Consider the following 12,558-nt stretch of genomic DNA (forward strand, 5'->3'; position numbering starts at 1 on the left):
AGCTGGTAGAGAAGCGGAATTGTAAGAAACTTAGTCTACAAGATCACCTATTTCTATCCATTGTGATAATCAGGCTACTTTGGCTATAGCTTATAGCCAAGTGTATAATGGTAAGTCGTGACACCTGGGCGTTAGACATAGAGCGGTACGTGAGTTGATCACTCATGGGATAATTACCATTGGATTTGGTCAGTCTCAACAAAATCTAGTGGATCACTTGACCAAAAGATTACCTAGGGACTTGGTGACCAATTCGGCTAAAGGGATGAGATTAAAGTCCATTTAAAATCTTTAATGATGGGATACCCAATTCCCCTTTAATACAAATTTAGAGGCGGAATTCAATGTAGAAAGCCTACATTCAAAGATTGAAACACTAGTTTATATCATTCCAAAGTAAGTGCTTAGACCTGCAAGAAAGGATTAGGATGAAGTTCTCTTCTTAATAGATAATTGATAAATTGCATGTGCATGTGCAAGATTAAAAGTATCTATCTACATGAGTGTGAAGTGTTGCCGCTTCAAGAAGCTAGGACTTGGCTTTGTATACGCTCATAAATGGATAGGGACACATGGCTAATAATAAATGGATAGGGACACATGGCTAAGTATAAGCACTTAGAGTAGTGTAGAAATTCGTGTGTGTATTATCTTCATGTGATCAAAATGAGTTGAAAGGATTCAATCCATAGGATATCCTGATTCTCGGGCATTTGGAATGTGTAATATCACTAAAATGAAAATTCAATCGTCACGACATTTTCATTTATGCATTAATTTGGTATATGTGTTGTTTATTTAGTGAATCTATTATTACACTTAAATGGAGGGAGGAATGTTGGAGATTTAAGTGTTACAATTGTTTTTAGTAAACCATTGCAACTCTTGAGAATATGGTTATTCTCCAAACATTGCAACTCTTGAGAATATGGTTATTCTCCAAACATTACAACTCTTGAGAATATGGTTATTCTCCTAAGATTGCAACTTTTGAGTTTTATGGTTATTTTAAACCATTGCAACTGTTGGGATTATGGTTATTGTGAACCATTGCAACTATTCCTTGGATCCCTAGAAACTCTATAAAAGGTTGAGAAATCTTTGGAGAGAAAGAAAAGAAAGTTTTTTTTTCAAACTACCACCAAAAAACAACATAATATCAAAGCACAAAAAAACTCTTTATGTATATCTTCTATCTTAGCCTAGAACAAGAGAGAAACTTTGATTGTCTTAACCTACAAGGGATTTTGTGTAACCCAAGGCTTTGATTAGGGTGGAAATACTCTTTAAAGAAAATGCTTCGTACACGATTCAATCATTTTCCAAGTTCACAGTTTATCAAATTCAGGGTTCAACCACAACAATGCCTACACGGAGCTATCTTCAACGTTTAGATATGACAAAACTTAACCCTTTAAAAGTACGAATCACAGATACATCAGTTTTACTTGAAAAGGAAAAAAAAAAGAACCAACGCAAACTTCAATAAGTTGCGAAGCTCTGTTTAAACAGAATGCTCTGTCTCACCTTTGAAAGCAAAAGAATACAAGATCCAACTAGCATCATTATCGCGGTTTCACTCAGACATAGACATCAAGTCTCACTCAGACATTTCATCATCGAACATCTTGTCCGCATTATCCACTTCCTTAAGAAACACATCAATCATAATATATACTCACTCTATGCACTCAGACAATCAATGAATCGTAATGTAAGATAATGAAATTAAAGAAAAAATTTAACAGTCAAAGAAATAAACAGTGAATAACTCAATAATTGAGGCATAACTAACTCAACTTAAGATAATTTACTACTAAAAGCATCATTATCGCGGTTTCCTACCACGGTTTCCTACTCAATTAATTTAAAAAATTGAACCAAAAATAATGAACAGCAGAAAAATCGGCTCTTAAGAAACACATCAATCATAATATATACTCACTCTATGCATTCAGACAATCAATGAATCGTAATGTAAGATAATGAAATTTTTTCTTTCTTCTCTTCGCATTCTCGTATTCGTCGACCAGATTTCTTTCGACGATTCTTCTCCTCCGACGACAAAGAACAAATCTCTTCTCCTCCAAAATCTCCGTGACATGCATGTCACATACTAAGCTTGCTTAGATTATTAACTGAATACAATAAAATAAAAAATAGAACTGGAAATCAATTTCACGGATTTAACAAACGCAATTAATAACGCAACAACAAGATCTTTGTGTCTAATGATCCTCTTCCTAATTGTTATGGTTGAAATATTTGTTCAGACACATTTACCATCGATTATAAAAAAGGAAATATTGGACTGGGATTTGTTTTGACTAGCATTGGTGAAATTTCTTGGGACCTAAGAAACTTCCTTTTTCTTTATTTTCAACTCTTTCTCTAATTTCGGATTCAGACTCAGTGCATCTCTCTCTATCTCTTTCCATATTTTATTTTCTAAGAGTTGAGATCAAAACCCTAATTGCCTCTTTCCAAAATCCAACCCATACGAAAGAAAAATCAACAGTGAAAAAAAACTAAACACCTGACGAAGAATCGAAGATAATGATGACGAACATTGTGACTGCAATGGAGACCCCTTCTCTTCACCGTTTGGGGCTGAATAAGACAAAAGATCAGAGATCTAGGCCTCATCAAGTGTGCGAGATTAAACAAAGTTTAAACTAGACTGGTCATTTCAAGTCTTTTGCATTGAAGCCTATACATTCGAAGAAGAAGCAATCTGCTCTACCAATTCAAGTCTGGTCATTTCAAGTCTTTCTGAAAACCCTAAGTCTCATCTGGCTCATGAAGTGGGAGAGATTAAGAAAAATCTGAACAAGCCTGACGTTTTCTGCAAGTCTGTTCCAGCAACATCGAAGAAGAAGCATCCGCCTCTGAAAGTAACTCAAAACGCTCCGTCCTTGAGGAAGAACGCAACAGAGACATTGGAGCTCTTCGAAATAGCAAAGAAATCTGCAGATGTAGCCAATGCAAAGGGACTTCTCTTGGCCAAAGAAGAGACTTCAATATGCATTAACACGCTCTCTTTCTCATCAGTTTCCCCATCAGCTCAACAGCTCCAGAAACAAGGCAGATCATGGAGAGGCTTTCGTATCTTACAACGCACAAAGACCACAAAATCTGCAATTTGGCATCAGCACTTCTTCATCATTGGAGGCAGAGCATCAGAGATCAACAACTCACAAAGACGCCTGTTAAACTCAAGGAAAAGAAATTAGGCTTATGACTTGACAACAACGTTGATTGCTTGGTTATTCTTATTATAATTTTAGTGTAGTGACCACTCAAAACCTAAACAGTGAGGAATGTTTTCACTTTGTGTTTTGATGTCAAGTTCGTCTTTTATACTTCTGTTTATGCATGTACCAATGAAATTGGAGGTCCTAATTAATTCGGATGATGTTTCTCAAAAACAAACCAATGAGCTATCTACATCTCTGATACAATATCAATATCAATATCAAGAAGGCTCTATGTCGATGATCGAATAAATTCATGAGTATGTTCACTCAAAGCAGCAAACATACATAAAATTCTGCAATTAACAAAATTCACCGCTTCATCGGCCTTGGTATTCTTTCTGCGGCTCAGTAATAGGACAATCTCTCCACATTTATTGCATAATGTTCTGAAAAATGAGCAAAGTAGAGGAAGCAATGCCTCAAATAAATAGGCAGCTCTTCATAGCTCATATGTAAAACATGGTAAACAGAACTCATACTTCTATCGTTGAAGCTAGTCCCTCCAACGATGTGAAATCTAATATTCTCATATATCCTTTCCCACTCGCATGTTGTGTATTGCACAGCTAACAACCCGCCTAACACCTTAATGGCCAACGGTAGACCTCCACAATGTTTGATATATCATCTCTTTACCCATTTCTTCCTTTTTTTTAGCAACCTTATATTCTACATAACATCATCAAGATATGGTGAAATTAAACGAATGTCCACAAGAATTAGACGTATTGGAGTTGTGATCATCCTAAGTACGAAGCCCTTGATTATGATCAACATGATAAAAAAAATAATTAAACTGCTTACCCGTAATGTTTTCTCTAGGAAACGCTATGCTCTGAAAAATTGCCCAACCCTCTTCGAAACTTAGACAATCTGGTTTAAATGTGAAACATTTTGGATCTGCTCGTAATGCAACACCCTTGTTGCGAGGCGTAGTTGGTACCTTCCAACCAAAACAAAATATCTCTTTAACTCTTTTTATATGACTACATAACACATAGGAATATAACGATTTAGGATAATTATATTTGCCTTCTCCAATTATTTTTCTCTTTATGTTTTACCCAAAGGATAAGAAAAAGAAAATTATAAGACCATCATCATCAATGGTAGAATTCGGATGAGGTTCTTAATAAAAAAAATTATGAAAATTATTTTATTTTAAGAAGGGTTTATTTTCTTGAATAAAATATAAAATATACTGCATTGAATAAATTTGAAATATACAAGAAATTTTTGAAGTAGCTTCTTTAAAATTAAAGATAAGAAGAAATTTTTTAATTTAAAAAAAAAGTAAAACAAAAGTAAAAAAAATGTAAAAAAAAGTAAAAAACAAATAAAAAACGGCGAATTAGACATCGACACGTGGCTAAAAACCTTCACTAACAACCTACTCTTAATGTTTTTAATAAGAACCGGTTATTAACAAAAAAAAAGAATTTTTTATTTAATTGTAATCCTTTTTACCTTAAAAACCCCACGAAATACTCTACATTAGTCATGCCCTAAAATGAATGTACCATAAGATGTCACCTTTTCCCTTTCGTTCCCAATCTTCTTCTCTCCATATATCATCAAGGACAATGAACACCTTTTGCGTTTCCAATACTTTAAGTATCTTTTCTAGAAGTTCATCTTTTGTCATCTCTAACAATGTTTCTCAATGTTGCATTTGTCTATTTCTTGGCATCTGCATCTTCCAGAAAGCACCTTAACATACTCAGATCACGTTTTAATTCGTCAAATTGCTCATCAACTCCCTGAAATCTCTCAGATTCTCGGACAAGGAGGTCCCAAAGCTTCACAACTCCAAATGACAGAAGTGTCTCAGCCATAAATCTCCTGCTTAACCAAGATATGAAAGTAGTAGTCAATAATCACTAGAATAGGATTCATGAGTTCATAACTCAGATAATATATTTTGCAATAATTTATTGTATAAATATACTGTTTTGGGGGGAGTTAAACCACAGATCTCTGTACAGAGACATGAACAAAACTGAGATAAGAAAAGAACTGAAAAATACAAAATATTAAAGCTAATGACCATTATTAAAGTCAACACTTACGAACACAAAAACAGATCAGTTGTCTAACAGTGTTGCTGAAAAATAAAACTGGTTTAAATCTACCGTCTAATGAAATAAAAGATAGGAAAATGATCTAAAAAATTTTCACATAAACAGAGCAAATGGCTTGTTCTTGAACAACAGAAAATGAAAGAAAAAATAATGCAGATAGTAAAGAGAAAATTGATAACTTGCAAAATTACAAACTGCCTTACCTCTCAGATGCAGTTTCTGGTCGTCGACCTTTGGAAGAAAGGATATTATTGTTCTTAGCTATGAACATCAACTTAATAAATGACTCACATAAATGAAAAATTCAAATAAAATCATTTTACAAAATAACAATAAACAAAACTGAAAAGTGCTGCATGCACGTTATCCATTTGGGTCAACTGAAGACAGAAAATTTTGTTACTGAATTTTTCCTTTGTTGATCTATCTATGCCTTTTGTGCCTACTATGTGTTTAATAACTAGACTAACCTTACTTGGTTTTATTCATATGGTGAATAGTCTAAAATAGTATAAAATAACGAACTAATTTCAAACGAAGTATCGTTCTATAATTTCAAACGGGTACCGTTCTATATAGTTTTTTCATAATTAAGATAATATATTTTGCAAAATTTATAGTATAAATATACTATTTGAGGGGGGGGGGGGATTAAACCACATATCTTTCTACAGAGACATGAAAAAAGTGAATCATAGTCACCTCCTGGGAAAAGCTTTCTGAGATATTTTGAGTTTTGTGTTGATTTCGTAACTGATGAAATTTGTGGGAGTAATATGATGTGTGATGATAATTTTTGTTTTGATTGTGTTTTGTTTTGTTGTCCAAGATCGTGCTAATGGTTGGTAAAAATTATGGTGGATAGAAATGGATATGTTGGAAAGTCTGCCTTATATAACTGGTTTGTTTATTTAGAGAGATCCCCTATATGTACAGATAGAAGAGATGTTTATGGTTCGTTGTATAATTTAAATTAATTTTGAGATATATATGTTACTGTAGATTATTCAATTGTGTTGCTGTTATTCAGATTGATTCGGAGGATATTGCTTCTCCACTCACAAGTAGAAGAAAATCAAACATGTGATGAAGTGAAAAACTGAAGATTTTTGGTGTTATATTTGTTTCAAGCTTGTCAAACAAATGTTTTAGTTTTTTTTGTTAGTTTGTGATGGTCAAACAAGTACATGTTTTAGTTTTCAATTCGTTTTTGGTTTGTAATAGTGAAAGGGTCTTCTTCCAACAAAGGCATGTGATCGTGTCGGAAGTCGTTGGTGATAATTACGTTTTATTACTTTGGTAAGATGTACTCTTATTAAATATAAAAACATAGATTTCATATTGCATCTGGGTGATAAGATTAGATTAGACTACAATCTGAAACTTCTTAGTAAAGTTTTTAAAACCAATTATCTACGTAGCCATAAACGGTTCAGGATAGGAGATGTTTACTCTGATGCATGATGTGAAACAAATAAATTAACCTTATTACACAAAAATAAAATAACAAGCATTTTACAGAAATAATAAGATTGGATGCTAAAAAGAAAAGAAACAAAACATTTTCTTTCCAAAAGAAAAAAAAAATATGACCAAAATGAGACGAAACTCAAAGATATGTGTCTCTATCAATATCTATCTACAAACACGCAAGTACATCATTCATCATATAAGCATATCATAATCGTTCCTTTTTTATAACTAGTAATGAAACAAGAAAACAGTAGTCCCAGAAATGAGGACCAATCCAAACAAAAAAGAATGTGTTAGATAGTAATTATCCATTTGAATTGTTTAATACTTGAAGTTTACTTTTACCGATATGAGTAAATCGGTAACTTTGTTACTATAAATATGTACTTCATGTTAAGGAGAGTGATCGATCAATTGAAGATAATCAAAAACTTCTTCTTCTCATTCCACTAAGCTCTCTCTCATATTATATAATATATTTAAAACGTTATCAGCACGAACGTCTCTTGATCCGCTCTTATACCTAAAGAGGTAAGATTTAAATTTATGTTTATTTCAAATTTTACGTATTATTTTTGGAATGATAGGCTCTGCCTTTCCCGAACCATTAATTAAATTTATATTAAAGTTTACGGGATGATAGGTTCTGCCTTTCCCGAACCGATCGTTGAGATAGACTATGCCTTCACGATCATATGATCATATGGTAGACTATATCTCCTCAGATCATATATATGGAGTAGAAGGTTAAACCTCCTCCTTCATATTATGTTTATGGAGTAAAAGGCTCTGCCTCCTCAAAATTATATGGTAGGCTATACCTCCTCAAAAATTATGGTAGGCTCTGCCTCCTCAAAATATGGTAGACTCTGCCTCCTCAAATTATATGGAAGGCTCTGCCTGTTGTATTATTTTAAATTTCATGTTTTTATTATGTGTGAGAATTAATTTTTTCTATCATGTTTTTTTGAAAAACAAATTTTTAAACCGAACGTTTGCTAAATTTATTTTTAATAAAATTATATACAGTTATAATGTCGAATTTGGCAAACCTCGAAATCCCTGCCCTTGATATGTCTGGGAAAAATTATATGTCATGGGCAGTAGGTGCAAAAATGCATCTAAGAGGAAACAGGCTTCTCGATACCATCGATAAGTCGGAAACGACATCGGATGAGTTAAAGGCGAAAGCCATGATATTTTTCCTCCACGACATCGATAATAGTTTAAAAGAGGAATACATCACGAAAGAAGATCCTGCAGATCTTTGGCAATCTCTCAAAGATAAGTTTGATCACCAGAAATATGTGATCTTACCAAAAGCCAAACATGAGTGGTTGAACCTCCGGTTTCAGGATTACAAAAGTGTTGGTGAATACAATTCCACTATGTTCGGAATTACTTCTAGGATGATGTTATGTGGACATGAGGTAAGTGATTTCAACATGATCGAAAAAACTCTCCAAACATTTCATCCTGGAAATGTAATCCTGCAACAACAATACCGGGCAAAAGGTTACACCACTTACTCGGAGTTGATGCAAATCCTCCTTGTAGCTGAACAAAATAATCAGCTCGTGATGTTGAACTATCAAACTCGTCCAACTGGATCATCGCCATTCCCAAAAGCGAATGTTGCGTCATCCAGTCAAAATAATAAAACCGTTACCGCGGTCGTGGACGAGGTCGTGGACGAGGAAGACAAAATGATGTTGGTCGGGAAGCAGGAAAGCAAAAGGAAGCTGCTTGTTACAGATGCGGCATGAAAAATCATTAGGCAAAAACATGTCGTACACCAAGACATTTAGCCGATCTGTATCGAGCATCACAAGGTGCCAAAGAAAAGGATAAAGGAAATAATTTTGAAACCAGTTTCATCTCTGATGAAGCTGGAACTTCCTTTGATGGCATAAGTGAATATACTCATCTTGATATCGCTGATTTCCTAGTTGATCCAGAAGAATCAACGGAAACAAAGCGATTAAGATCGACGTAATGTAAAGTCTTCTCAAAGAAGACAAGAAAAACCCTATGTAATTTTAAATAAGAATGTAATATGCTTTTATTAACAAGACAAGGTTTTTCTTAATAGAAATAATTTTTAAAATCATGTTTTGATTTATTAATGCATTTTCTTGCATATTTGATTCAGATTATGTCATCATTTGAGATTCAGGATGGAGATACATGTCTAGCCGATAGTGCTACGACACATACTATACTTAAAGATAAAAAGTATTTCTCCTGTCTCAAAATAAAAGACTCCGCCGGAAGCGTGGGTACCATATCTGGAAATGCAAATATTATAATTGGTTTCGGAAGAGCTAATTTTTCAATGCCAAGGGGGACAAATTTTGAAATAAATGATGCATTACATTCCCCCGAATCCAGTAGAAACTTGCTAAGTTTTAAAGATATCCGAGGAAATGGATATCATATAGCAAGTACAAATAAGAATGGCATTGAATATCTTTGCATTATATCTGAGAGGAAACACGTATTGGAAGAATTACCAATGATGTCTCTGGGTTATATTGCACAAAAATAAATATGACTAAATCCTATGTTACAGTAAACCCGGGGTTTACTAGTACATTTAGAGTATGGCATGAAAGACTTGGCCATCCTGGATCAGTCATGATGCGAAGGATTGTACAAAATTCGAATGGCCACCCATTGAAAAACCAAAAGATTTTTCAATCGGGAGAGTTTTCATGTCAGGCATGTTCTCAAGGAAAACTCATAACTAGGCCCTCACCAGTCAAAGTTGGGAATGAATCTCCTGTATTCTTAGAGAGAATACATGGTGATATATGTGGGCCGATTCACCCACCGTGCGGGCCATTTAGTTATTTCATGGTATTAATTGACGCATCTACCAGATGGTCACATGTGTGTTTATTGACCACAAGAAATATGGCTTTCGCAAAATTCATTGCCCAAATAATCAGGTTGAAAGCGCAATTCTCTGATTATGCCATAAAGAAAGTCAGGCTTGACAACGCTGGTGAATTCACTTCAGCAGCTTTTAATGACTATTGTATGTCATTAGGAATCGATGTTGAACATCCGGTTCCACATGTTCATACACAAAATAGCATGGCTGAGTCTTTAATAAAACGGTTGCAATTGATAGCAAGACCGTTAATATTGAGAACAAAACTCCCAATTACTGTATGGGGACATGCTATATTGCATGCTGGGGCATTGGTTTAGATGAGGCCAAGTGCATATAATGAATATTCCCCAATACAGTTAACATCTGGCAAGGAGCCAAATGTATCCCATCTCCGTATATTTGGATGTGCGGTCTATGTCCCAATAGCCCCACCGCAAAGAACAAAAATAGGGCCACAAAGGAGATTGGGAATATATATCGGTTATACGTCACCAAGTATAATTAGATATCTTGAACCGGTAACTGGAGATATGTTTACGGCACGTTTTGCCGATTGCCACTTTGATGAAAATGAATTCCCAGCATTGGGGGGAGGATAAAGAGAATCACCAAAAGATATCACATGGTGTACACAAACTTTGGCTTATCTCGATCCCACTACCCATCAACGCGAAATGGAAGTTCAGAAAATCATACATTTACAAAGGTTGGCAAACCAGTTACCTGATGCGTTCACAAATACGAGAAGAGTGACAAAATCATATATCCCCGCTGCTAATGCTCCATCAAAAATAAATGTTCCGGAACTAGTTATTGATGGGAATAAAGCAAATGAACCGCGGGCTCAATTAAAGCGCGGGAGACCGATGGGCTCGAAGGATAAAAATCCTCGAAAGAAAAAGAAATTGGGAGACAATGTTCCAGAAGAACCAAATAAAGGAAAATGTCTTGAAGACATTGGTTAAAAAGTTCGAGAAGAACCACATAGAGATATATGTCCTGAAGACATACATGAAGAGGTTCCAGAAGAACCAGTAAAAGAAGTTCGTCCAGAAGACGAACATGATACTGAAAAGTGTGAGATTTCCATTAACTTCGCCCAAAGTGGGACATTATGGGCTAGAAACGAGATAAATGATATAAATGGAATATTCTCCTTTTCGGTATCCAAAGAAATTGAAAATGAAAACGATGATCCAGACCCAAGGTCCGTGTCAGAATGCCAGAAAAGACCTGACTGGGAGAAATGGCAAATGGCCATGAGAAATGAATTAATCTCCCTGAATAAAAGAAATGTCTTTGGACCTAACTAAAGATGTAATGCCAGTCGGGTGCAAATGGGTCTTTGTGAGAAAAGGAAATGAGAAAAACGAGGTCACACGATATAAAGCCCGACTTGTGGCACAAGGTTTTTCTCAAAGACCGGGAATTGATTATGAAGATACATATTCCCCGGTCATGGATGCAATCACATTCAGGTACTTAATGAGCCTAACAGCATCTAAAAATCTAGACATATACCTTATGGATGTTGTGACTGCATATCTATATAGATCACTTGATAGTGAAATATACATGAAAATTCCAGAGGGAGTAAAGATCCCAGAAGGATCAAAGATGTCTGAAGCATCTAAAGACATATGTTCGGTCAAATTACAGCGATCACTTTACGGATTAAAACAGTCTGGACGCATGTGGTATAATCGCTTAAGTGAATATTTGTTGAGTAAAGGATACATCAACAATGCGATATGCCCTTGCGTATTTATTAAGAAATCCTCGTCTGGATTTGTGATCATTGCTGTATATATTGATGACCTGAACATAATTGGAACTCAAAAGGAGATTGATGATGCAAGAACTCACATGAAAGAAGAGTTCGAAATAAAAGATCTTGGAAAGACAAAATTTTGTCTAGGGCTCCAGATTGAGCATTTCCAAGACGGAATATTTGTGCATCAATCAAATTACAAGGTGTTAAAACGCTTTAAAATGGATAAAGCAACTCCTTTGAGTACTCCAATGGTCAATAGATCACTTGATATTAACAAGGATCCATTTCGACCTTGTGAAGATAGCGAAAATGTATTAGGTCCTGAAGTACCTTATATGAGCGCTATCAGTGGGCTTATGTATCTTGCAAATTGTACTCGACCAGATATAGCTTTTGCTACTAATCTACTTGCAAGATACAGCTCATCTCCTACGCGTAGACATTGGAATGGGATAAAACATATTTTTTGTTATCTCCAAGGTACGATTGATCTGGGTTTATTTTATCATAGAAACCCCAAAGTTGGTCTAGTTGGTTTTGCAGATGCAGGATATTTATCAGATCCGCTTAAAGCTCGATCGCAAACTGGATATGTTTTCACAATTGGTGGAACGGCGATCTCATGTCGTTCTCAAAAACAGACTTTGGTCGCCACTTCTTCAAATTATGCGGAAATCATTGCTCTTCATGAAGCATGTAGAGAATGCATATGGCTCAGATCCATGACTCAACATATACAAGGTGCAAGTGGAATAGTCATCGATACGGAACCAACAAAAATATTTGAAGATAATGCTGCATGTGTCACTCAACTAAAAGAAGGCTATATTAAGAGTGACAGAACGAAATATATTCCTCCAAGGTTTTTCTCTTATACGCAAGAGCTCGAGAAGAATCAAGAAGTCGATATCCAATATATTTTATGTGAAAATGCGGCGGACCTCTTTACAAAGGCGCTTCCTACTACAGTATTCAGAAAGCATATTCAAAATATCGCAATGCGTCATTTGCGAGATTTATGAAGAGAACGTTATTCCATCATTTTAGAGGAAGATTACGTTACTATACTCTTTT

At 35.0% G+C, this 12,558-nt stretch overlaps 1 protein-coding gene and 1 pseudogene across 1 annotated transcript; both read left to right on the top strand.

The window, feature by feature from the left end:
* The first annotated feature begins 2,559 nt into the window (after positions 1-2,559).
* LOC18010236 lies at positions 2,560-3,241 on the top strand (annotated as a pseudogene).
* Positions 3,242-7,845: 4,604 nt separating this feature from the next.
* LOC112088147 lies at positions 7,846-8,577 on the top strand. Its single transcript, XM_024158391.1, has one exon. It carries the CDS (start codon positions 7,846-7,848, stop codon positions 8,575-8,577), a length of 732 nt encoding a protein of 243 aa, XP_024014159.1.
* Positions 8,578-12,558: the final 3,981 nt, after the last annotated feature.

The sequence above is a fragment of the Eutrema salsugineum genome, unplaced genomic scaffold (genome assembly GCF_000478725.1).
Source record: "Eutrema salsugineum unplaced genomic scaffold, Eutsalg1_0 scaffold_8, whole genome shotgun sequence".
Classification (NCBI taxonomy): domain Eukaryota; kingdom Viridiplantae; phylum Streptophyta; class Magnoliopsida; order Brassicales; family Brassicaceae; genus Eutrema; species Eutrema salsugineum.

Excerpts from the sequence above, each read along its gene's own strand:
- LOC112088147 (XM_024158391.1), top strand. The coding sequence starts at position 7,846 with ATGTCGAATTTGGCAAACCTCGAAATCCCTGCCCTTGATATGTCTGGG.